This window comes from Chlamydotis macqueenii, chromosome 13 (assembly GCF_036417535.1).
Source record: "Chlamydotis macqueenii isolate bChlMac1 chromosome 13, bChlMac1.mat, whole genome shotgun sequence".
Classification (NCBI taxonomy): domain Eukaryota; kingdom Metazoa; phylum Chordata; class Aves; order Otidiformes; family Otididae; genus Chlamydotis; species Chlamydotis macqueenii.
In genome coordinates this window covers 20736990-20764302 of record NC_141568.1, presented here as the reverse complement: position 1 = coordinate 20764302, position 27313 = coordinate 20736990, and the positions used below count along the sequence as shown (strand labels likewise).

Sequence of the window (27313 nt, the reverse complement as noted above, 5' to 3'; positions counted from 1 at the left end):
ATGACTCCTTTCTGAAGAAGTACTGTGCCTATTACAGCTGCAAGTAATAGCTATGATGTATTTAATGCATTACAGAAGTTACCTTTCAGTAACGATGTGTGCCTAATACACATCTAAACTATTTTCTCTGGGAAAGTAACTGCCTCTTTCAGAAGGTGAAAAATTTCACATAAAGTTTAAAGATCAGTGTTTCTGGCATTGTTTCTTTATGTTCAGTCTATGAGTAATAATGTTGATATTAGCTATTTTTGCAGAGTGTATAATTTATTTTGCATATATTAAATCTAAGTATAGTTGATATTTCAGTAGAATGGCTGTTAAAAGTATTTTTAAAAATCTAGTATTTGATTGGCTTGTACATAACTACAGATTGTGGTGGTTCCTCACATTAATTCACTTGACTGCTTTTCTAACTACAGTTTTCAGTATTGTCCTTAATTTTTCCACTGTTACAACTTCAAGTTACTGTGGAAGTGAAAACAGCTGAAAATAAAAAAAAACAATCCCAAGCAAATTCAATACTCAAGAGATTGATATAAAACTGTTTCAAAACTGTCAGTTATCAGGTGAGCAAGCAGCACCAACGATTTCTGGTTGAGGCTGAAGTTAGTCCTTTCACCTTCTTCCCTCTGTAAGGTAAAATGTAGAAACAACTGATGGATTTTCATTGAATTTAGAGAAATTCCACCCATCCCATCCAACGTACTAAAAACCAGGTCTGACTGGACCTGCTCATTCTAACTTGAGTAGTCAGATGAAGTTGAACCACTAAGTGAAATTGGTGACAACTGTGTAAAACAGTTAACTTTATTCTGTGACTGTTTAGCAGCTTCTAATTTAAAATTACAAAGGTACAAAACTGACATTCATGAGTATTTGTTTTAATAGAAAAGCCTTCTTAAATTTTTCAGAAGTGCTCAGAGGCTGGAGTGTGACAGAAGGCGGATGCATGTGCGGTTAGAGGCCTCCCAGTATTGCCAATGGTGTCAGCAGTGTCGTCTTCGTTAAGCTCCCCATTGGTGCTGTACCGGTTTAACATGAATGGCTGTGACAAAGCAAAACAAATACTGTAAGACAGCTGTAGTTTCTGGACTTGGTCACCCTCCCCACATCTACTTAGATCTAAAAATCATTTCTGCTCTTCCATCAGTGAAAGGCTAATTGCCACCTCAATTTTTCATTTTACTCTATTATCAAGCACAATGATTTGGGAGACCTTAGAGCAGTCTTCCAGTGCCTAAAGTGGGCCTACAGGAAAGATGGAGAGAGACTGTTCAGTAGGGCTTGGTGTGACAGGATGAGGGGTAACGGTTTCAAAACAGAGGGAGGTAGATTCCGATTAGATATTAGGAAAAAATTTTTACAATGAGGGTTGTAGAACACTGGAACAGGTTACCCAGAGAGGCGGTGGAAAATGTTCAAGCCCAGGTTGGCCGGGGCTCTGAGCAACCTGATCTGGTTGGAGATGTCCCTGCTTCTTGCAGGGGGGTTGGACTGGATGGGCTTTGAAGGTCCCTTCCATCCCTAACCATTCTATGATTCGCTATAAACTTTTGATTGTTCCATGTCCTCAAACAGGTAATCTAACACTTAACTTCTCACTTTAATGCAAAATGCAGTCCAATATCTTATTCATTTTAAGTATCCTGCATACATTAATGAGGTTTAGTTTTGCAGTGGGCTTTCACCTGAAAACATACTCCTCCAGCCAATACTGCGCTGCAGAACGGCGTTCAAATGAAAAGGTGTATCCTGTCCTGATGCTGGGTGCAGAATCATGTATCCCTGTGTTACCACTGATGGGTGCGTGCCTCACTAATTCTTGTTCCCGTCCAAGCAATGTGTTCTGGTATGAACTGGCCACACACTTCCTCCCATCTAACCTAAATCATCTTTATTACAGATTAAACCAATTACTTATTGTCCTACCCACAATGAACAGAGAGAGTTGTCTCCTCTTTAGAACTTTGAGCAAACCAACCCATACTCCTGAAAGAATAATAATATTTTATAGTTCTGGTAACACCTTTCAGATTATGTTGGTTCACCCCTACTGCGCACTCTCAGGTAACTCCATAGCAATGCATGTAAGTAAAAACAGTAAGCAGTAAAAATATCCACTTCCATTTCACAACTAGAGAAGCACATCAGTATACTTTCATATGATATATTTTATCTGTCTATAAAATACAGGGATGGCCAATTACTCACACATTTAACCATCACGCTTAGTTATTACTGTAACTCCCACCAAGGAGGAAAACCTTCACTCCTTAAAAAGGCTGAAAAATAAAACTCAAAGCAACAATTGGCTTGCCTTGCAAATCAGTGTGACGTGTCACTTACCTGCTCCTCTCTAAGCACTGGCTTTCTACTGAGTACAAGCTAAAGCTAACTCTAAGTCCTTTCCCTCCTCTACCTCCAGTTGTGACCACAGCTGCTCCAAAACCTCTGTTCCAACACAACAGCCAAATTATTGGCCAACACCAAGAAGTACAGCTCTGACAGCCACCGTAGCTCTATTACCAGAAATTACATGTAAGAGGTTATCAGTCACCATGGGTCTAATCCTCTTTTAAATTATTGGAGAAAATTTTTTTCAGCATCTCATTTCCCCGCTGCCAAGTCTACAAAGACAAAGGCAAAGCCCTACAGAGAAGCCAGCCAGCCTTCCTACAGGCCAGAAGGTATTTCCCTCTCATGGTCTGCAACACTAGAAGCAGGGCATGTGACTTCTTAGCTAGAGTCATTAATTACTTCATTTAAACTGCTTGTGATCTACCTTTTCAAATCTATTCTCAGTGAACTGTGGGGATTCAGATTTTTTTTTCCCACTCTGTAAGAGTTTAAAATGAGAACTTTAAACTCAAACGGTGCTGTAAGAAAATTAGTTATTTCCAATTTAGCTTTCATTTGTTTCTCCAGGTGCCTTAGAAATCGGGCCTTCTTTCTCTCTCCCAATTAAAAAAAATTAAATCAGAAAGTATGCATTATTATTAGTTTTGTTTTACATCTACAGCAATATCTAATAATTTTTCTACCCATTTTAAGTTATAAATACTCTAATTATAAGTCACATTATTGTATTTCTACTGTCAATAACATTTCATTCTGCTTGGATGACAACAGATGCCTGTGTGGTTGTTACTATGCGCTAAGTACCCTGGTTATGATGAAAAAGCCAAAGAAACCCACAGGACTCGTACGCTTTAGAAAGCGGTATCTAATTATTTCAGTATCGAAACACTATCCTTCAGGCAGAGACTGGCTTAAATAATGAAAACAAGGGCTATCTTTCTTCAAGTGAAATAAAGTTCTCCTGCTAGAACAGATATATGGTTGTCAGCATCAGGAAGGTTTTAACTAGAATTTATTTGCAGTTATTAAACCAAACAGCTCCAGAGCTTTGTCACTCTCACCTGCATCAGTAAAAGGCCGGGTGTCCCTCCAAGCAGTGGCCCTTTTGCAGGTCAATGTCAAGGACATCCCAGCAGTCCAAATCCTTTAGCAGGTGCTAAAAAAAAAAAAAAAAAAAAAAAAGAAATGGTGGAAGATTATCCTTTGCATCTGACAGTCCTGTTTGGAAATGGGCTTTGTTTTTTTACTGTCAACTGCTTTAAAACAAGCGGTAAAGTCTGCTTTTTGCACAGGACACTTAACCATGAGGGTCTACAACCACCAGGCTGCAGAAAGGCCAGTCATCCATCCAAAAACAGGTACAGGAACGAGCACCGCAGGCAAAGTGGCGACACCACACACCAACAGCTACAAATGCCTCAGCCGTTACTGTTCACAGCACCCTGCTTTAAAAGACGTACAACCACTGCGCTGCAAGTACAGCCTTCCTGCGCGTACCTCACAACAGAGCACACCGCCCTGCAGCGTCACTAAGCTCAGCAGGAGCACACTGCAAAGCTCTCCCCGATATTAACGTTAACCTGCACGTGCAAATTAAAATGCAAACTGACAAGTGAAGTACAATTGGTAAGGAAACTTAAAGCCAGATTTTATTTGAGTGATTCTGTCATCACCAACACACTAGATGTCACGTGAGGCCAGTTCTACGCAAGGATTTAACCCACGACCATAATGCAGGTCACTAGTTTTGATACAATTTGCACCTAGCATTCGTTCCAAGGAATCAGACATTGCACTAACATCAATAGCTGTCAGAAGCATACATCTGGTTTCTTTTTACGCTACCCATTTAACAACAAAAAAAAAAATTTCAATTAAGCAGATGTCACAACTGTTTTTCCTGACTTCTCTATTTGTTTCAATCATTAAAGCAGAATTTAATTCAAAACAAAGCCCCATACTCTAAGCTCATGCATACAGGAATATTCTTGTTTAAAACCTGAACCGCCCTCACTGTTTCTGCTGTCCTTTTGCCTTTAAATGAGCTTCAGTAACTCAAAAGAATTGTAACCAACTTGGTAACTAAAAAAAGAAAGCTTTGTAGAATGGGAAAAGTTCACAATAGGGGAGGAAGAAAAGCCTTTCTAAAATAGCCAGGTGTTCACCTCAACCTGTACCAACTTCAAACAGATGCAAGGACAGTAGCTGAATCAGATTTCAGACTAAGGACATGAAAGATGAGCTTTTATTCTTATGCTTTTATAATATTAGAACAAATTCATTTTTAGATAAAGAATCATATACCCCCCTACTCTCCTATTCTTTCACATAAAGTTTGCTCTGAAAATAGCATGGCTGAGTTCCAGTCTTTCAACTATTATTTGATCACTGCCAAATATTTGCAAGTTCAGATTTTTCCACATCCCACCCATCTACTTGATCGTAGCTCACACAGTATCCACTATGTTTTGTTCTACTTTTATCAGTAAACGTACTGTGGCAAGTGATCAAGTCAGTCATGAAAACTGAATGAATCACTTTGAAACACAAAACTGAAATACTGTTGGAAGAAGAGCCCCCATCACCCAAATATGAGGGCTTAACCTGAGGCAGGGGTGACCGGTCTGAGCACAGTCCCGCTGGGCAGGGAAGAGGCAGAGGTTTACTTACGGTAGGGCTGGCAGTGCTGGTACATGGCCTTGCATCCACGTGACACATTGTGGCTTCAGCTTCAGTCAAGGATCAGTTTGTTCAACAAGGCTTTAGTTTAAGTGAACAAAAGCGCTAAGCAATTCCTGAAAAGACATTAAGAGCACAAGTAGAAGCCTGTAAGAATTTCACTATCCCTTATCACAAGGGGATCCAAGAATTTTCTGTAGAGTAGCTCCTAAGATAAAAATAGTCCAGAATTTACATATGTGTCTGGGTTTATTTTTTCTTTTAGAGATGTTCTGCTGGATTTTAAACTTTGTAATTAAAATAAGTTTATACACTGTTATATTACTGAATTCTGTTGAACCAAGAGTTGCATTCTGCTTAACAGACTGATGTATATCACTAACATAAATGCACCGAGGAGTGCAGTGTTATTAAAACTTAAATAAACAACAGCATTAGCAGATTATCAAATATTCACTTTGCAACCATCACCTGTGAGAGAGCAACTGCCTGTGAGTGGACCTGTGTGCACATCCTTGTAACTTGTCCACTGCTGCGAAAAGTATATGCGCCCTACTTTAGGATGCAGATGCCAATAGCACACACTGGCACTGTACACACGCACTTCTGATCTCCAGCATCTATCATTTACTTACAGGTTATTTATGTGCAATGTATCCAAGCTTATATCAGATTTAAAAGATGCTTGAATTTCTGTTTCAGTGGGAAAAATACAAATACCTTCATTCATATCTTTTTCTGGTCTTTGCATAGTCACTTACTGAGTTCAACTCCACCCAGCCCAAGTATTTCCCTGCACTTAACAGAAACACGTCTAATGCCAGGGCACACTATACATCTCGCACAGCTTCCGTGCGAGGCAGTAATCCAGCAGATCAGCTGCCCTGCGTGACATCCTGGTATACTCCTGTTGTCCACACTCAGCAAATGTATTCCCAAAAGCTTTTCACTACGAGAGCCAGTGCATCCTCCACAGGCATGTTACGATACACTACAGAGAAGAGAGAGATGGCTTTATCAAGCTTGTGTTTTCACCTACTTCATACATTTAAAAAAATAACAGAAAAATATAGCTGTTCAGTTGATGTAATATGAAACAACATATTCATTGATCAGATATACTTCCTACAGTATCAGGAAGTAACCATGATCTCTATTTTAAGCCACACAGGAAAATTCAAAATTATTTGTCAAAGCATAGTAGGAAGCTATAATGTACACAAAAGGAATTTCAGTTAGTGATTCCTGCTTGATTATGTTTTAGTGGTAAATCTGAGAGTGAAATACATTCTTGAAATTACTTATATTTATCATTTGTTTCTATCATCCTAGTATACTGGGAAATACTCAAATGAAAAGAATATAGTCTATTATGAACTATTACACTGGCACTAGCATAATTTTGTTAGTAGCCTGTTTTTTGAAAAAAATATACAGAAGACAGCACAAAAATAAAAAGTAGTGATCCATGTGTTCTGGAGATAGATGCTAAACATAAGAATTTTACTGATATTTTGATTTTAGTCTTTTAGATCTGGAATATCATGTTTCTTAGGGATAGCAAAATGAACAGATGAATGTCACAAGCTCCATTTGCTTCACCAACAGAAAAACTTGCTAACACTGATCCTGAAATTACCAATGGGACAGGAAGTGGTCAAGGAAGAACTATGGCTTATTTTTCATACACTGTAGTACACCTGCTTTTTTTAAACAGTTCTAAAAGTGTTTCATTTACATAGAAAAGCAACATATTTGGGCTTAACATAACTGAAAACAAATTGATTTATCAGTTTCAATTATTTTTAATTGTATGAAAAAAAATATAAGTCAATTTACAACCTGCTCTGATTATCCCACATGATCTTTGCGTTTCAGGCACACTAACCAACCCAGCTGCAGCAGCTGTAGTTTTTCCTATCTGGATTTCAAGTCTCTAGTACGGACTAAACATTTCAATTGAGTAGTAAACCATGATAGTGGCAGAGAATTTCCAACTCACTCTTGAAGAGATTAGGTACCACCACACTTCTGCACCACTCCATGAACTGAAACAGAAAATCACTGGTGTATTCCCAATCTTATTTGAGTATCAAAAGAGGATATGCCAAGTATGGAGGTCAGTGAGGAGGAAGGCAATTAAATATTGCATTTACAGCACCAGCATTTGATACAAAAAGCAACTGTCTCAGTCTAAAATAATTTTGTTGGTTCTGTTATTAGAAGACATGTGAAGGCAGAATATATGGTCTACATTTCCTGTAAGTTTCAAATGGATTATGTAGATAGGAAAGTGATAGCAATAACAGATTTGGTATAAACACTTTGCTACGAGAAGGAAGAGAGAAATTAAAGTTAGAATATCAAAGGAGCAATAAGGAATCAAAGTAGCTACAGTTTAGACTTCCAGTTCTCTAGATAGTCCTCTTAGAAGAGGAATGATGTCTGTGGATTTGAGTGGTTAAGATCTCTGTATTCAAGTTGACCCAGCTTACCTCCAGAAGACGAACAGCGATATAATAAAAGCTAACTCTCTTCCAGGACTGGAGACACACTTGTGATAAGTTTTTCTTCTGTTAAACAGAATGTTACCCTAAGAATCTATTTTTTCCAAAGCATTCTTCTAGTTTTGCTTCAAGTACTGACAAAGAACTAGAGACTAGACAAAATAAGTTCTGTGTACTTGAAACTCCTTTTTATATAGCCACCTTCCATTTCTCCTTCTGTTGGCAACTGTGAAAGGAATCTTTCAAATTAGTAAGGTCTATGACATGAATCAAAACCTGCCAGAATTACTCAGGCAAAAGCAGTATCTGAAACTACTTTTAGTATGTCTAGATTAAGAAACCAGAAAATCCAACCAAATGCTACAAAAGGGGCCTTTAAAACAAAACAAAAAAGACAAATTATGATTGGATTAATATCAGATTTAATTCTAGAGTCTTTTTTTTGTTTTTTAAGAACCTAGACAGGTCCCTCATAGCTATCATACTCCAAAACCTGGGAGATGCATAAGAAATTTTAGAACTAATAGAAGTATTAAGGAGATTCAGAAACATTAAATAGGCATGATCTTCAAACATTATCTACAGATTTGCAGGGTCACATTTCTGAATTGGCTTACACTTACCTATGTAATTACCACCTCTGTAACAAAATTAGCTGGAAAAAAAAAAAAAAAAATCTAATGGAAACCTACTTTTGCTCCTTGCTGATGGCAACAGCGACAGTCAGAAGGCACCTCATTCTTCCTGCATCTGTTGGTGAAACTGCAGGTATAGCTTTTCTCTACAATCATCCCTGGTGCAGTCATCTGCAAACAAGTTATAAAAAAAAAAATAAATCAATCAATTAACCAACAGCACAGACTGCAAAACTATTAGAATATCACCAAGTCTTCACTACTTTACCATTTAGCAATACTGTCAAAAATGATAAAAATAGTTATTTGAAGCAAGAGGGTTTTTTTTTTTCCCCTCCACTTTTCTTTTTCCCTGAGGAATTTTGTTACAGACATGCAAGAACACCTAAGAAACATGGCTCAACTTGGCTGCAGGCTTCACAGAATTGATCTATTGAGAACAGCCCATTCATCTATTCCAACCCACAGAGGATTACTTTTGTCCCCTTCTGTCCTGAACTTTCTTCCATTTTGATGCTGGGACTCAAATCTCACTCCAAGGGAAGGCAATGAAAGACTAGGAAAACTCAGACGGCTTTTCTTGCTATAGCCAGACACCAGGAGCTAAACTGGAACATTTTTCAGCTATGTTACAGAACACCTTAAATACATTAAGAGCCATATTGAAAAAATACCCACACCAGACACACACCCACGTTGGAGTTCAGAAATAAGCTTGCTTGTTTATCTCCAACATACAGCCACCTTCCAATTTTTCTGGATCTGCAAAATATACACACAGTTCTTCCTCACAGGATGGTCCGCGCTACCAGGTAACTCAAGAGATTTTTGTGGGTAAGCATTCATTCTCCTCTCTTGAGCAGAGCGTAGTATGTTAACACCACTAATTCTCAAACACAAACCACTTCCAGCTCCTCGTTCCCAGTCACATACCACATCTCATCCGCACCCAAAATAGGGCTTCAGCTCACGAGCATCCACTTGATAAGCCAGCCCTGCTGTCACAGTCTGCTCTACAACCTCAGTGCCAGACAGAGCCACTCACTGTTAGAAAAGATGATACTGTAAGCAATTTTTTCAGAATTTTGCTTTGGTGCAAGGAGATAGTCTCTATTACTATCCCCTGCCTACTGTAATCCACACCTTCCACTTCTGCTCATTGCAACCACTGGCTGAATTTTTCAAACGCTGAACATAGACATACAGCTTTTTATTGGCATGTCTATCACTCACTGACTTGCCTAACAGGTAGTTAATCAAGCAATATTCCTCTTGTACCTTCTTGGAACAGCTTACAGGCAGAGCACAGGTAAGTTTGTAAGTGATCCTGCAATTCAATTAGCAGTTATTCCTCACACAGATCTTCCCACATGCTACAACATTCACACCAGGAATCTAAGCAACATGGATTCTTAAAGTATCTGCCTTCCCTCAAGTTCCAGCATAAAGGGCTGTGAGAAACACCCACCTGGTCTGCCAGGAACCCAAGAAACCTCTAGTGATACGCAACAATGCTGCAGCAGAAAACCAGACCAGAGAGCTTTTTCACCTAATCCTCATGTAGCCGGTAATGCAAGCTCATCAGTAAGGGGCTCCTGCCATACTCCCACATCTTATAAGTTTGCCAGATTGCATCCACATATTCAAATGCAACTCGTGTTCCCAGAGTGCTGCCGTACCTGGATATACCTGCCAGCATTTCCTGGGACATGGCGCTCTGTCCTACTGGCCATGACAGCCTTTTTTTCTGCAGTAAGAACGAATCTTTCTCTATCAGCTTTCAGAGGCCACAAAGCAGAAACATATTTACTCAATAATCTACACCACCATCATTCGGCAATCCAAGCCTCAACATGTACCCTCAGATCCACCAAGGAGTGGTACCTCCAGAAGATAACCAGAAAGTTCTGATTTTGCTATAACGATTTAAGGCTACAACCACTAGGCCTTGAAGGGACCTGAGCGATATTATGAACTTGCCTGTCAACTACAGGTGAAGGCGCATGCCCTAAGGAGGAAGAGAAGCTAGTTACAATTCTTACCTTTTTAGGAGTACTGGTATCTCATACTTATCTTCTCTCCTTGTCAAATGCTCATACTGCTGCCCAGACAGCTCTTCAAAGCTAAGGAGAAAACATATTTTGAATGCACTCTTCTCTGAGTTAAAATGAAAGGCCAGTTCATGCAAATATTTTTTCTTCCTTGCTTATGGGGAGATTTAAATAAATCAGATTTATTCAGCAATTTTCAAAATACTAAGTGTATTCCCTACCAAGGGAATGCTGCTAATTGAATGCCTGTGTTTCACCAAGACTGAACCAATGCAGAAGACTGCTCCCCACAACGCATGGAAGCTCATTCTGCACTAGCAGCTAGTTGCTTTTCTTGGTATTCTGCATTTTCTGTCTCTCCCAGCATCTCCAATAATCTTGCCACCCAAGTTCTCCAGATTTCATGGGTATATAGAGCACCCTTTCACTAAATATAGACCAGGCTAATGAAATGAGGTCTTTGAAATCTCTTTCGTGCTTCACTAGAAAGGTAAAAGGCACATAAGCCTAGCACAATGTTTTAACCTCAGATTTGAAATAATTTAGTATTCTTTAAAAGACTACATTCTTCAGCACTGAAAGTTTTTCTTTCAGCTTACAAATTCAAAGATTTAATCAAAATGAGAGTATTTAAAACAACTGGCAAAATCATTAGCTGCACTTCAAGAAAACATTTTAGTAAGAAAGATTGCTCCAGTACACCACCTACAGATACCTGTGGACTAGCCAGCTAAATTGCTAAAGAGTATGTATCTTAGTAAAGTCCTTTGCTCTTGAAATTCAAATATTCTATTTTGAAAACCACTCTCATACTTTGGATTGTAAGCACTTGCAAGATCCTTGGTCAACAGATAAGACAGTATGGGTGAAATAAAGCCTTACATTACATCCCTATTGTTTATATCCATGTATTTTTATTCCTATTCTACAGATTGGAAAACAATCAGCAGTAATTGATGGTTATTTGTTGTAACCATTTGTAACAGTAAAATATGGACAGGTAATTTCATATTGTTATTCTTACATTTGAAGTTACATTTTGAGTAACAATTTAAGCCAAGAATGCCCATTTAGAGATGTAAAATCAAAAGAAAAATACTTTTATCACAGGTGAGAGATGAAGTTGCAAATAGAAGGGCAAATGCAAGTTAGTTCTGTGCTCAGTACAATGACATTCCTGTGGAGCTGTGCATCTCATTCTTTCAAATAACCCCTTAGTTCATTAAAAAGCCTCACTTTTCTTCCTACAAGAGTCACTGGAAAAACAAAGGTTCTTCAAGGACATCACCTAATCCCATTCCAACATTTTTCTGAACTGTATGAATAAGAAATTAGTAACATTAAATTTACTTAACCATAGCTTGAGCTAAGCTACATGATGTTAAATCTCCTGAGAACTTCTCTTCAAGCTTATTTCTAGAAGTATAAACCAGGAAAACCAAACAATTAGAAGACAGTCATATCCAGGCAATTCGATTATGCACTCAGCATTTCCTATATGGCCACATACAGGTTCTAGTGGAGAGAAAGTTTCCCTTACCACTAGTAGAAAGAAAAAAAATTATTTAAGGAAAAAGGCAAGTAATTTTAAAATCCTCAAGAATTGCAGGATAACTCCAGAACGGACAAAATATGCACATATGCATTCTGAAAGAGAACAGGACAAAAGCCCTGTTTGCTCTTGAAACAAAGCATAATATGGGACAACAAACTTTTCAGAAAATAAGTATCTAGAATCAGGTCTGTACACCATAGAAGTTGCCAATTCAGATCATTACAGGAACATCCACTCTTTTTGCCACAGACACTCAGTAGCCAGGCACGCATAATAGACAGTGCTTTGGAATTCAGTCTCTGAAGAGCACAGCCTAGAATTTGGAAGGCTTCAAGGCACAAGATATTCTTCTTACATACTACGTTTATTTATATGACCAGATGACTATTAAAATTAATGTATGTTCCTGCTAGAGCATTACAGATATTTTACTATTAAACACATAGGATGTTCAAAGCCTTAGAATAATTTCTCTTTATGCTACTGAAAGCTTTGTTATCTATTCAGATCTCCAAAATCCTTTGAATAATTGTATTGGAAAGAACTACTGACATGATTTGTAAAGATTTATACTAAAAGAGGTAAGAATAAGGGTTAGGTAATGTGGCCAGAAAAGTCTTAAAAGCCAGAATAATCCAAAGTGTTAAACAGTGATAAAATAAGCACATTTATTAGATTTTCATACTACCTTTGTTTTTTAAAGAGTGTCATATCAGACAGAACTGATGTACTATTTCTCCTTCGCCACTCTTTCATTAACAAATGAGATGTGAAAAAGTTGAGTTTCCTTGCTTGGGTTTGCCTAGCCTACTGAATGCTGCCCATACAGCAGCTCTGTCAGTTCCTCCTGACATTGTTTAAAGCAAGCCGAAAAAAAGTATACTGACAACACAAGAGCAATTGTAAAAATCTGCAGCCACAGGGGGACATTTAAAGCCAAGATTTCTGCTTAGACAAGATCCTTTTAAAGCTCTTGCTTCATCTATTTTCCCTTCAGTGAAGTGGTACTGAACATTTTACAGTAGGAAATGCTTTTGGTATACATCAGCAACCTGCAGGATCTAAAGTGATTTATGTTAATATTTCATTTATTTGCTTCCCATAAGATGTGTCATTTGTACATCACTTACACATTCTAAATTAAGTATGTTTTACAATTACAGTAGCTAAGATAGACCTTGCTGAAAATCTACATCCTGAACTCGGCATATAAACTCACCGTAAGACAAACCTGTACACACCTGGTTACTCTGCTTTGTACCAAGAGCTGCCTTTCATGAGTACAGCTTTGTTAGGAAAGGAGTCACAATTGTTTTACCTTTTTTGTTCCCCTCGCCCTTGCACCTTTTGTATTTCTATTGCAGTGGTTATAAGGAATCTCCAAATCAGAGCTGGGATGTGTTGCGCTCTATTTGTACTAATTGCTGGACTTCCCAAAGATCCTATGTTCTAAGGCAAGAGACATACAGAGGATAGCACAAAGGAAGATTATCTAATGCATGTATTAATGTAAACAAACATATGATTGCCCCAGGGGTGTGTTTTGTTTGGTTTTGGCTTTTAAAGGTACTGATAACCTAACTGAGCACAAATAATTACAGATAAAGAATTCATTTAGCTTCTGTATTTTATCTGGAAACATCATGGTTTTCCTCAAAAGATGATTAACCAAAAGCCTCAAGAGAAATTATCTCCCACTTCTCTGGTATAACCGCAGCACTATAGCGAGAAGAGCAAGGAAAGTTCACTTAGCAGAGGTAATGTCACATTATTTCAGAATATGCTCTTTTGGAAGCAAGTATGAGATGGAACAGTGTGAGAGAAACACACATAACCACAAGCACACCAGTCTGGTTATTTTGTTTGTTTTTAACAAGGAGCACTCATGCTTGGAAAGAATCCTTGTTTTGCAAAAGTAGTATCAAACACTAAAAGTACAGGAAAAGCAGGCAGCTGAACGCAAGCAATCCTCAAAGCAGCTGCTGTGAACAGGATCTCAGGTAGAACAAAAACAAAAAAAAATGCGCCCAAAACCATGGCTGGAAACAAGAAGAAACACAGCGCATCCTGGCAAGCCAGCGGGATACATGGCTCATCATCTCAAATGCCAGCAAACTTCCCACTCCTGTCTCTACCACAAAGCAGACTACGAGCAGAAGAGTTACAGCAAGCGATGAGATGCCAACATTCCAGAAGCTGTCAGCCACACGAAGGCAGCTGCAACAGCAGCACAGCCTGTCCTCTACACCCTTGGCAGCTGGTATTAACACCTTGGGCTACGCTACTCAGCAGCTGCCAGCCAGGGAGGGAGATGGGGACATACCCATGGGGAGCGGCCCGGCAGGCAGGTAGAGCGGCCTCACCACCTCTCAAGATCCTTCTACCCACAGCGAGGATGTGACAAAGTCAAAAGTAAAAAAAAACAATTTCTGCTTTCAGTCTTGGGTTCTCTACATCGTTAATAACAAACAGTCTGGTTTTCCTATGAGACTTTATTATTACAGTGTCATCTTTGCCATAAATCTAAGTTTTTAAAATTAAATATCTTTGCTCTAAACACTTAACTTCCGACCTGAAAGTCAATAAAATGCCCAACTTTGTCACTCAATATTATCATATGGCTAAAGATATCTGAAAAACTAAGGTATCCCTCAAAACAAGAAAAAAGGAGATGAATACATCTCTTCCCCATCAGCTTGTTACAAAACCAAATACAAAGCATAGGAGAGCACAAGGAGTAAGAGGCAAGGCTGAGAAGACACTACTCGGGCATTAAATGAGAAGGATTAGGAACTGGAAAAGCTGAACACAAATTATTCAAGACTAAACAAGAATCTTAGCATAAAACAACAACAAAAAAAAGACATCAAGTGAACAAGTTGCTGAGGGAGCTTTGTTTCATTTGGTATCTTATACCCAATATCCCAAGATTCACTTTTTTCATAAACTGCCTCATAGCAACCTTTCTGTTACATGTTATTCACTTCAGAAGACATGGAATCTACCCGGATCTACGCCTGGGCTGAAAGTCAAGAAAGTTTGGAGGTTAAATAATACCGAGGACAAACAGCAAAGAACAGCGAACAAATAATTAATAAAACTGTGCTATCAGAGCACAGAACTTGCACAACATTGCTTTAGGCTACTCTAAAATGTGTTAAGAGGAGCAATAAACTAAAAAAAAGAAATTAAGTTATCTTGGATATAAGAAGCCTCTCTTCTGAAGGAAGATAAGGAATAAGAGGGTGAGTTTTACTACTCCTGTCTTTACCTACAAGTACATAAAAATCTCACTTCAGTTGCAGAAAAAAGAACAGAAGACAACCAATTAACTTTATAGACTAGTAAAATGCAAACAATTTTTAGCATCTCAAGCCATAACTTACCATATTCCCTGTGGCAGGACAAATTTCAAGCCACAATTCTAAGTGAAAATTAATCTTCTATTACATCAAGACACACACAAATTGTGTATTTTACACTATGCACACATTGTGTAGCAATGATCCTGTGGATTTTTCTCAGGCATCCAACAAAAGGCTCTCTCTTTTCTACTGGAGATGCTGCTATTTGATAAAGCTTGCCTTCCAGGATAAGTCTTGAAATGCTTTCTATGGGCTTGCTACAAAAAACATAATGGAAAAAAAATGCTGATCAGAATTTTTTTGTTGTCTAAATCAAGATCTCCTTACAAAAAAACCCCAAACAAACAAAAAAAACTCCAGTAGTTCTGTGGATAAGTAACACCCAGCTTGGAAAATTATAAGAAATTAAGAAAAAAAAGGACAGTTTCTTGTTAAGATTTTAAGCTTCCAAGATCTGCTTAGCATATATAAAGAATGTAAAGCATGTAAACACTAGCCTCATATCACTAATTGTAAGTTAGTATAATACTCTTCTAACTTGGAAGGTAGTTACTACAATAAACATATTTATAAAAATACAGGTTTAGCAAATTCAGAAAGACTGCTTTTTTAACAGCCTTAAACACTAACACAGTATCTCTGAAGTCACATGTTGCCTCAAGAAGGAGGGATTGTTTGCAGGCAAACGAGGAGAAGGGATTACGCAGAGGAAAACGTGCAGGAGAAGTCTGGAAATGCAATCAAACTAAGAAACAAGTGACCCATTCTAATTATCTCTGATAGCAGATGCTGCTAACAGATGCTCTCACATTATGCTCAAAGTACAGCTGTGAGAACCAGAAACAGATAGCAAAGACGCTAAACTCAAAAAGATGCATCCCTTGCACCTCGAAAGGAGACACGCAAGATATCATTCCAGGCTGACAAAGCACATTTCTTCCAGTCACCTCCGCATTAGGAAGCGGTTCAAATGCACACTAGGTACGTCTGCTTAAGCTGTTAATTTTAAGGTTTCACAGGTGCTGGCAGAAAGAGACGAAGGATAATTTACAGATGTGCTAACCTTAAGAAACAGTTTATTCAAGTCATACTTGTAGTACGATGACAGTTACATTGTCTTGTCTCATTTACCTTAGCTAGTCTCCAGTCAACAGAATTGTACAGAAGAGAGTATAACTTTCTTGGAAAAAAAATTAAGGGAAATGAAAGCATTTTGAATTGCCCAATAAGTTTTACATTATAAACAATAAAGGAATTACAATTTGCTTAAATATCTCAAGGAGTATTGCTCTTGAAATTTTTTTCCAGGTGTAGGTTCTGCTTTTAAGTGTCACAAATCATGAAAGCTTGAGTAAAAATCAGCTTTAAGATATCTGTATCTGTTCAGAAATAAATCTAATTGCTAGAGCAAGATAAAAGAGATCAGGAGGAGATATGCACATCCACAAACTCACAGAAATGTAAGTAGTCTAGTGCAAATTCTAACTTTCTGATACTTTCAAGATGCTAGACATCTCCAAGGGCCATGCAGAGCACTCAGTTTTTCATAGTAGCATCTAGCTTCTTGGGGTCTGATTAATTTAAGGTTCTGCCAATTGCAAGAGTACAGTTGTAGTAAGGAAAAAAAACATCTACTTCCCAGACTCCAGGCTTTTGATTCAGTCACATATTCTAGAGGTAATACATGCTACAGTCTTTATCAACAGACAAAAAACCCACCACTGAGGGGCTCAGCCTTTCCACATGGCTGACAGAATTCCAGCCACCACCAGCGGAAGTGTTTCTGTCGGTTTTTACACTGGCAAAACCGGTGCCAACTAGCTAGGCAAAACTATAATAAGCTGGACTCATAACTGCTCTGACAAAAATATCATGCCATCATCGGCATCATGCCCATCGCAGTGGGCCACCACCAAAGCAAAAGTAACTTAAGACTTTCCAGAAGACACGAGTTTTTGTGATTACACTTTAAACCGATGAGAGCTACCAATCTCACTGTCACAGCTTTTCAAGCTCCCTTTGAGGAAGCCCTGGCACACAAGTAACGCCCCGTCCGCGCTCCGCGGGAGAGACGCGGAACCGCACCCCCGCCCTGGGGGCCCCCGACAGAAACTGCCTCCAGCACCGCGGAGCTGGGAGAGAACGGCAGCGCAGAGCCTGGCCCCCGGAGAGCTCGCTCATCAAGCTACTCGGCAAGTTTAAAAAGCTTTTATTTAGGAAAAACAACAGCTCGGTTACCTCCGTATCGCGGCTGGGACGGCAGCGGACAGCAGCAAGAGCCACGGGATCATGGTGGCTGACGTCTGTAGGGCCAGCAGGACGGTTACAACCTAGGAAAAAAAAAAACAAAACCAAAAACAATCTTTAAACGGTGCTTTTAGACACTCGCTATTTCGGGCGCTACCGTCCCCAAGACGACGGCCCCCGCCAGAGCGCGGCCGGGGCCCGGCCCGGCCCGGCGCGGCCCGGCCCGGCGCGGCCCGGCCCGGCCCGGCACGGCGCGGCACGGCACGGCCCGGCACGGCGCGGCACGGCACGGCCCGGCACGGCGCGGCCCGGCCCGGCCCGGCCCGGCGCGGCACGGCCCGGCACGGCCCGGCGCGGCACGGCCCGGCACGGCGCGGCCCGGCCCGGCCCGGCCCGGCGCGGCACGGCCCGGCCCGGCCCGGCGCGGCGCGGCACGGCCCGGCACGGCCCGGCACGGCCCGGCCCGGCCCGGCCCGGCACGGCGCGGCACGGCCCGGCCCGGCACGGCCCGGCCCGGCGCGGCGCGGCACGGCGCGGCACGGCCCGGCTCGGCCCGGCACGGCCCGGCCCGGCCCGGCCCGGCGCGGCGCGGCGCGGCACGGCACGGCGCGGCACGGCCCGGCCCGGCCCGGCCCGGCCCGGCCCGGCCCGGCCCGGCCCGGCCCGGCCCGGCACGGCCCGGCGCGGCCCGGCGCGGCGCGGCACGGCCCGGCGCGGCACGGCCCGGCACGGCGCGGCCCGGCACGGCCCGGCACGGCACGGCCCGGCCCGGCACGGCCCGGCACGGCCCGGCCCGGCCCGGCACGGCACGGCCCGGCCCGGCCCGGCCCGGCGCGGCGCGGCCCGGCACGGCCCGGCACGGCGCGGCGCGGCCCGGCACGGCGCGGCCCGGCACGGCCCGGCACGGCGCGGCCCGGCACGGCGCGGCCCGGCACGGCCCGGCACGGCCCGGCACGGCACGGCCCGGCACGGCGCGGCGCGGCACGGCGCGGCGCGGCACGGCACGGCCCGGCACGGCACGGCCCGGCACGGCACGGCCCGGCACGGCCCGGCACGGCCCGGCCCGGCACGGCCCGGCCCGGCACGGCCCGGCACGGCACGGCCCGGCACGGCCCGGCACGGCCCGGCACGGCACGGCGCGGCACGGCGCGGCACGGCCCGGCACGGCGCGGCCCGGCACGGCGCGGCACGGCACGGCCCGGCACGGCACGGCGCGGCCCGGCACGGCCCGGCACGGCCCGGCACGGCACGGCCCGGCCCGGCCCGGCCCGGCCCGGCACGGCCCGGCACGGCCCGGCACGGCACGGCCCGGCACGGCGCGGCACGGCCCGGCACGGCACGGCGCGGCACGGCCCGGCACGGCACGGCCCGGCACGGCGCGGCACGGCACGGCCCGGCACGGCACGGCGCGGCACGGCGCGGCGCGGCACGGCCCGGCGCGGCACGGCCCGGCACGGCGCGGCGCGGCACGGCGCGGCACGGCCCGGCGCGGCCCGGCACGGCGCGGCCCGGCACGGCCCGGCCCGGCACGGCCCGGCACGGCCCGGCCCGGCCCGGCCCGGCCCGGCACGGCCCGGCACGGCCCGGCCCGGCACGGCACGGCCCGGCCCGGCACGGCCCGGCACGGCCCGGCACGGCGCGGCACGGCCCGGCACGGCACGGCCCGGCACGGCGCGGCACGGCCCGGCCCGGCACGGCCCGGCACGGCGCGGCGCGGCACGGCGCGGCACGGCACGGCCCGGCGCGGCACGGCCCGGCACGGCACGGCACGGCACGGCGCGGCACGGCACGGCGCGGCCCGGCACGGCGCGGCCCGGCACGGCGCGGCCCGGCACGGCCCGGCACGGCGCGGCGCGGCGCGGCACGGCGCGGCACGGCACGGCCCGGCGCGGCACGGCCCGGCACGGCACGGCACGGCACGGCACGGCCCGGCACGGCGCGGCCCGGCACGGCCCGGCACGGCGCGGCGCGGCACGGCGCGGCGCGGCGCGGCACGGCGCGGCACGGCACGGCCCGGCGCGGCACGGCCCGGCACGGCACGGCACGGCACGGCACGGCCCGGCACGGCGCGGCCCGGCACGGCCCGGCACGGCGCGGCGCGGCCCGGCACGGCACGGCCCGGCACGGCGCGGCACGGCCCGGCCCGGCACGGCCCGGCACGGCGCGGCGCGGCACGGCGCGGCACGGCACGGCCCGGCGCGGCACGGCCCGGCACGGCACGGCACGGCACGGCGCGGCACGGCACGGCGCGGCCCGGCACGGCGCGGCCCGGCACGGCCCGGCACGGCGCGGCGCGGCGCGGCACGGCGCGGCACGGCACGGCCCGGCGCGGCACGGCCCGGCACGGCACGGCACGGCACGGCACGGCCCGGCACGGCGCGGCCCGGCACGGCCCGGCACGGCGCGGCGCGGCACGGCGCGGCGCGGCGCGGCACGGCGCGGCACGGCACGGCCCGGCGCGGCACGGCCCGGCACGGCACGGCACGGCACGGCACGGCCCGGCACGGCGCGGCCCGGCACGGCCCGGCACGGCGCGGCGCGGCACGGCGCGGCGCGGCGCGGCACGGCGCGGCACGGCACGGCCCGGCGCGGCACGGCCCGGCACGGCACGGCACGGCACGGCACGGCCCGGCACGGCGCGGCCCGGCACGGCCCGGCACGGCGCGGCGCGGCACGGCGCGGCGCGGCGCGGCAGCAGCCCCCCCGCGAAGACCGCCCCTCGGTGCCACCCCGCTCCCGGAAGGGCCCAGGCACTGCTGGGTTCGTGACCCGCCCGTCCTAAGGGGAGCAAAACTCAGCAAAGCCCCCAGAGCCCACCCCCGCTCCCCGCCGCCGCCCTCAAATGGCTGGAGCCACGCCCGAAACGCTGCCCTTCCCTCCTCCTCAACCAATGCGGGCCGCGCTTGCTGAAGGAGGGGGCGCGGCGAGCGGGGTCCGGCCAGTAGAACGGGGCATTGTTGCGGGGGAGGGGCCGGGCGGTGGCGAGGGGCACGGCCGGCACCCGCCGCCTCCGCCCGCCCGCCATGAACTCCCTGGACCAGGCTGAGGGTGAGTGCGGCGGCCCGGAGCTGCCTCTTCGGCGCGCCGGGAGCTTCCGGCTCCGCGCCTGGGCCGCCCGACCGCGCCGGTGCCTCGTCCCTGCGGAGCGAGGCGAAGCGGCCCCGGGAGGCCTGGGCTGCCTCTCCGCTGCGCTCCCGGGGCCGGTGCTCCCTCTCGGCCCGGACAGGCGAGCTGGGGCGGGGTGTGCGGGGCCACCTCCGCAGCCCGGGGCGCGGGGGCGGGCGGCGGCGACGGCTGTGCTCTCCGGCCGGCCCGCAGGGAAGGCAGGCCCGCGCCGAGGGCTCCCGGTGCGGGCCCGTCAGCCGCCCGCCTCTGCTGGGGAGGAGGCGCGGAGGGCCCAGCGGGCCTTCCCTTTCCCTGCCCCTTCTCGGCTGCAGCCTATTAAAATCCGCTTGTGCTGTGGTCACGGCTTCTCCGCTGGTGGGTTTTTACGTGGAGTGCGTTTCTGAGAGCCGTGAGTCCCGTCTAGCACGCCAGGCATCGCACCGCTCCGGGGCTGCTCTTGCCTTTGATGGACGTGACCTCAAAGAGGTCAGACCACTGATGGTTTGGGTTACAAGTTCTTTGAAGTCACGCTTTACTGGATGTCAGAACCCCGAAAGGAGTTTTTAGCGTCCAAAAATAAGACTGGTAGAGGTTTTAAAAGTGCATCAGTGTCTCTGACTTGGCAGGTGTTTTGAGGCAGACACGTCAACAAGTGGGAGTCTGGCGTTGGCATGGCTTTGTGGCCGCGGTGTCTGCACGAGCTCTAGGGGTGTGTGCCCTGCTAGTTGCACTGCCGGGTGCCAAAGAACTCGGAGAACGTTCTTGGAACGTGGCTATCCAAAACCAAGTTAAAGCTTTAAGCTCCTGTTTTCCGAAAGGCTTTTTTTCCTGTTTTCTATTTTAATGCTGTCTACATTATGCATTTCTTGAGAACTTAGTTAATCAATAGCTTGATTTTTATGCCTACCAGGGGCTGTTTCTCAAATAGCAGGTTTTCATGTGATGCCTCATATTTCCCTTCTCGCTTCTGTGACTAGTTGTAGGGGTTTGTGCTAGTCAAGAAATGGTTAATTAGCTTTAATTACTGGCAGTGGCTTAGCTTCCCCAGAAGGGAGGTGCAGGACAGGCTGTACCTACCAGGCTGTTGGCAGTAATTAAGACTAGTTAGCTGTTCTGTGGCTGAAGTCAAGATGCTGTAATCATCCCGCATGAATTCACCTGCAAACCACTTAGGAGTAAATTTACAGTTTGGAAAACTGCATTAGTAAGGATCATAATAGGTATATTTCTTCTAATCTTCTCAGTAATTGCTTTATTACAGTAAATAGTTTAGCAGTAGTTGCAAGTTGAAGGAAAAAAATTTCCAGAGTGATGCTAACTGAAACACCTCAGCTGAAAGCTAAGTTTATGCTAATAAAAATTCACTCCAGGTAGAACTGTAGCTTTGACTGGAATGTTGTCAAATATTGACCTTGTTGAACAGAAGCTTAAACCTAACATAAACTTCAGGTGGAACAGCTCCTTGTAGACAAACATTAGGTGGCTAAGTTTGGGGTGGTTTTTTTTTTTTGGGTGTTTTTTTTTTTGTTGTTAAGAAATGAGCTTGAAATGCTGCTCAGCATTTAACAGCAATTTCAATGGAAAACCATGGGAGAATGATAGCAATAAAAGGAAAGATGCATTTAAAGACAAAAAGAATTAAAATAAGATTGTTGGGCTAGTGTCTGCTGTGGGTTTTTACATATATATATATGTGTGTGTGTGTGAGTGTATATCATGGCACTAAAAATTTCTACAAAACAAAGTCATCAAAGCCAGGCTGCTACAAACAATTCCTTGAACAGCTGACAAATGGCCAACTTTTTTTTTTTTTATTACCATTATATACATCATAGAACCTAATGGTTTCCTGATGTCCTATATTCTGATTTCTCAACTATATTGATTTTCTTTTCAGTAAGTGGGAATGTTTCTTGCATTTAGTGTAACTCCATCATTGTACTTTTTAGCTAAAGTTGTGTGAAGCTACTTCGACCATGCTTTCATTACCTCTAAATGATCATTGCCTTGGTTTTCTCTGCCTGTTTAAGAATTGGGCGTGCACAGGGGAAAAGTGCATTCCTTTATCTTTGACATTAAAATTTGATAAAGTAGATGAAGATCTAATTATGCTTGCTATACATCCTCCCCAGATCTCAAAGCTTTTGAAAGAAGACTTACTGAATATATTGCATGTTTGCAACCAGCTACAGGACGTTGGAGAAGTAAGTTTGATGTTCCAGGGGATAAACAGGATTCTCTCTTTCTTTTAGATTTACCAGTGTGTATCTTTGATTTATGTTTGCCCAAACAAAAATCTGTGCTTAAACTGTCTTTAAAATTTCTGTGGCTTACATTCGAATACTCTGCAACAAGATAATACAAGATAACAAACTAATACTTTAGCCAGAGTTAGAAAAATGAGGTCAAGACTGAACTTGATGAAGGCTGAATTATTCTGGAAATAGTTGAGACAGTAAGTTGTTGTGTTTGTTTCTGTTTTGTTTTGGGTTTTTGTTGTTGTTTTGGTTTTTTTTTTTTTTGAAGGCTCAGACTTCCCAGACAGTCACTATAGTTACTTGAACTAAATATGATTGGATGAGAGAGCCCCTATAAACCTGAAGGTAAAAAAAGTTACAGCAGTGTGCCATGAGAGCAGAATATGTCCTCATCTCTGTTCTAACAGGAAAGTTTGAAGGAGGGGGGAAGGCAAAAAATACCACAGTTACGCTGCCAGCGTTTGGGATCAGTAGTCCGTGGTGGAAGCAGACTGCTTTTTTGTTCTAAGATTCTGCTGAAGTTTCCGTACTCAAAGAATACAGACATTTTTTAAAACATATAAAATAACATATTTTTTTCTTAGAGGCCAAGAGGTTAATTTAAAATTAAGGAACTGGAGGAATTACTACTTAAAAAGCAAAAACAACAAAACCACCACTCCACCCCAAAACACAACCCCCTTATTTCAGAGCAACTGGGAGGCAAGCAGATATTTTTAAGTAGATCTGCCCGCTCAACCTGTGCCCGCCTACTGTAGGAATGCCTTTGGCTTCCAGAATTGCTATTTACTGTCAGATATAATAATAAAAAAAAAGTACTGGAAACTTCCAAGCATATTTAAATGAGGTTTGCATAACCGCTATTGTGTTTGCTAGCTAACTTTTTTTTTTCCCCTAGTTTTGTAATTCATGTAAAAGGGGGACTTTTTACTTTAGTTATTATTTAGTTATCAATGTTAACTTTTCCTCCTGTTATCCTGGAAACAAAGTATTTCTATGGAGAAGAAGCTCCATGCTTTTGATAGATATCTTCCACCTTTCTTTTGAAAACATAACTTGTTATGGTTACTGTTTAATTTAGTAATATCGATAAGGAATATGCAACTCAATAGTAAATTATAGCCATCTTACAAACCTGAAAGTAGTATTTCATTAATATCTGGGTTTTGTTTTCAGGTTCTTTCCTATGATCCTAAAGACTGGTAACTCTGGGTCTTTGCTTTTTTTTTTTTTTTTATGTTGCGTTTTTGTTTTCCTTCCCCTTCATCCCCCAGTAAAAGACTTTATTTGCATCCAGAACTTCAGGCTCCAAAGAACACACGCAGAACTGCCAAATGTCCAGTGAAAGCTGCAAGGCTTTGTGGGTGTGCAATAGAATATGAGCTTTCACTACCTTTGTATTTGTTTTGTTTTCTTTTTCCATTAACCCCTGTTCCCTGACCCTTTGTAGTATCTTGTGTTCCTCTAATATGTGTCTAGCATGATCCATTTCCAGTGAATTGACTGTTCTTCCTAAGCCATGCTGGATGTGTAGAGGTTTCTGTTAATCTTCATGTGCTCATGCTAATATGCTTTCTGACTCCTGTTTAACTTTTGTGGTTTCTTCTGTGTGTCAGCTTTCCTTTCTTGTAATTGTGCTGATCAAGGTGGGGAGCATAACACAACTGAGATGTGCCACTGAAACCGCTGATGCTCATGCCTCAGGTTCTTCTCCTGCAGAAGAGCTAGTGGGATAGAGGCCTTAGTTCTGCTCTGCAGTTTAGTGGTGCTGCATTTCTATGGCCCAGACTGCCTAAGCTCAAATAGCATACCGAACATTTGGTATAACTCTTACTCCAGTCTTCCAACTCTCATTTTTGCTAACAGTGTTATTTCAGAAACTTTTATTTCTTCAAAGCATGAGGATGTTTTTACTTGACAGAATTTAGACTTTGGTACCCACTTGTCCTGTCCAGAAAACTTACAGAGAATCTTTACGGTTTCACATAGCAGAAGTTTGTTTGCCTGTTTTAATTTCTGCCTTACAAGTAGAAGCTTTTCCTCCCTCAGAAGTGGGAAAAGAAATAAATGCTTAAGAGCTGCTGCTGAAAAATACATGCTTTTTAATCAGAGTGAGGTACACTATTTATGACTCTCGTTCTTTTCTTTACCAGTGATTCTGATAGTGGTATCAGTCTGCACAGCAACTGGTGCTTGGAACTGGTTAATAGACCCCGAGACGCAAAAGGTAAAGATCACACTAATCCCCAATGTAGTTGTTTCGTAGCTTGGTGTTGCAGGTGTAGTCAGGTGGTATAGTGTCTGGAAAACCAAACGGCTTTCTCCCATGAAAGTGGGAGATCACTTTTAGTTAGGCTCTCAAGCTGTCTGGAATTGTTGTGGAGTGTGTCCTGGGACAATGCCTACCAAAATGCGACACCTTGAATGCTTATCTAAAGAATTGTTCACAAGTACTTAGAAATGGCTAGGAGCAGTTTTGTTTTGTTTTTAAATTAAGTGAACTAGGCAGCAACTTTCTGTATGTTTTAGAAAGTACGTAGTGGGACTAATCTGATTTCTTTCCTAGGTGTCATTTTTCACATCACTTTGGAATCACCCATTTTTCACAATTAGCTGTATTACCCTCATAGGCTTGTTCTTTGCTGGAATACATAAAAGAGTGGTGGCACCATCAATGTATCCTTCAATCCTGTTTGTCAGCTAAAAGTGTTGTAGTTACTGCTGTGATTGAAGCCTACGCTAATGTTGCTTTTTCAGTTTGTACTTGCTCTGTGTACAAGTGTTAGCGGCTTTCCTTGACACAGTCCACACAGTATAGCAGCCCGCTGTCGAACTGTTTTGGCAGAATATAATATGTCCTGTGATGATGTAAGTGGCTTCTTGCCTAAACCTTGTTTTTTTTAAAAAAATGCAAATAATTTAAAAAGGCACGCAGTTTTTTTTTTTCCTGAACAGCACTTGTGTAGACCTTAACAAATTCTATCTGTAAAACTGGAATCTAGAATACTTAGTATTGTTCTGTGTGTTGTTTTAAACTCAGCCTGTAACATTGAACTTGAAGTGCAATTGTTGGGCTCAACTTTCAGGGTCTAAACTTAATTTTTTTTTTTTTTTTTTCTGTCTTGCAGACTGGAAAATTAATTTTGAAACCTAGGCCTCATGTTCAATAAGGGCTGTCTTCCTTCAGTTTTTTTCCACTGCCATGGAAACCAAAAATGACCTTGTTTGAGGTAGTATGACAGCAAAAAATTAAACAGGACTGGTTGTCACTGCCTGGGAGTGAAAGTCTTACACAGTTGACAGTGAAAGTGTGCAATATTACTTTCTTGAATATTTATCCAAATTCTTTGTTATCATATTATCAGTGCTTTTGCTACTTCTGATTACCTCTTTTTCAGTATTAGTGTCACTTTTTTACTTCAGCTAGAACAGAACATACAGGTGAAGTATGTTAATCAGCTATGAAGTTGAACTTGAAAAACAAACCTCATTTGTGTTATGTGTCTTCGTAAGCTATTGTAAATAGCAGATCGATGCCAATGTTCAGGAAAAGAAGTAATATTTGCTGTATGGAATTTTTTTTTGTTTTGTTTTCATGAACAGTATTGAAAGGAACACTTACCATTCCCACGATGGTTTATTAGCACACTTACTCATTACAGCTGTCCTTGTCTCCTGGTAACTGTTTCTGGAACTGGTTAAAAGGCTTGCAGAAAGACTGTCTGCTGGAGAAAACTGGTCGTACTGTTTAAGAACTCTGCAAATACATCGAGGATCACATTTGTCAAACTGTATATATAGTGCACCAGCCACTTTCAGTGTGGTCATACGTAGCTCCTTGTTTGATCTGGTTCACAACACTGCTGTTTTAAGATTTTAATGTTTTAAAAATTGTCTTAAATATGCTTGTATCTTCCTGATTGTAAGGTGGTACTGTATCTTAAGTCCACGTGACCATTCTGAGTGGATTTCTGTGCTGCAATAGTCTGAATATGAAACTAGTATTGCAAATGTATAACTTCAGATTTGGTGAAGAAGATCTAAAGAGTGCCACAATAAAATAACAAAATTTGTTATTCAGAGTGTTAAAAAGCAAAGTGTGGATGTTATATACCTAACGTTTAACTTCTGAATAGCTACAGTTGTAATGAGTTTTAAGAGTTTAAGTTGTCCAAGGTGCCTTTTTAATTGTTTCAAACTCTTTTAATTGACTAAAACTGCAAAGCTGTTGCAACTTCAGTAACTCTTACTGCAAGGTAGACTGGCTTTTAAAGGCAGTCTGTTGGTGTAACTTTGTCAGTTGAGACATTAAGAATTGTCTCCTGTGATTTTTTTTTTTTTTCCAGGAAGTCATCTGCCCATCCATTATTTTTAACTGCTGTATATTTTGTAGGTAAATGTGGATAAAATAAAATCTTTGTATAAACAGGTGCTATCTTATTTCGTACTGTGCAAATACAGATCTCAAATGAACCCAGAAGAACTTCAGAGGTTTATAGCTGAGGTCTGTAACTTTCACACCAGACCAACATTTCCTGTGTGTGATGTGGTGC

General features: G+C 44.5%; 1 protein-coding gene and 1 long non-coding RNA gene across 6 annotated transcripts; one reads left to right on the top strand and one right to left on the bottom strand.

Moving 5' to 3' along the window:
- Window positions 1-778: 778 nt before the first annotated feature.
- LOC147599156 (uncharacterized) lies at window positions 779-17478 on the bottom strand. Of its 4 annotated transcripts, XR_015260028.1 has the most exons (7): window positions 15172-15403; window positions 10222-10302; window positions 8237-8350; window positions 5029-5153; window positions 3420-3514; window positions 1930-1989; window positions 779-1045 (listed from the first exon to the last, which is right to left on the bottom strand). It is a non-coding gene; the product is annotated as an uncharacterized LOC147599156 (long non-coding RNA). The 4 variants fall into 4 exon arrangements; XR_015260027.1 differs by lacking the exons at window positions 1930-1989; window positions 15172-15403 and adding an exon at window positions 17389-17478; XR_015260025.1 differs by lacking the exon at window positions 1930-1989.
- Window positions 17479-20361: 2883 nt separating this feature from the next.
- CNEP1R1 (CTD nuclear envelope phosphatase 1 regulatory subunit 1) lies at window positions 20362-27190 on the top strand. Of its 2 annotated transcripts, XR_015260057.1 has the most exons (7): window positions 20362-20445; window positions 22635-22706; window positions 24914-24987; window positions 25327-25436; window positions 25574-25628; window positions 25889-25990; window positions 26423-27190. XR_015260057.1 is itself a non-coding variant. In XM_086758351.1 (6 exons), the coding sequence occupies exons 1-6, from the start codon at window positions 20421-20423 to the stop codon at window positions 25928-25930; spliced, it is 378 nt and encodes a 125-aa protein (XP_086614477.1). In that variant the 5' UTR covers window positions 20362-20420; the 3' UTR covers window positions 25931-27190. The 2 variants fall into 2 exon arrangements, 1 of the variants encoding a protein (XP_086614477.1); XM_086758351.1 differs by having other exon boundaries at window positions 25889-27190.
- The last annotated feature ends 123 nt before the right edge of the window (window positions 27191-27313 follow it).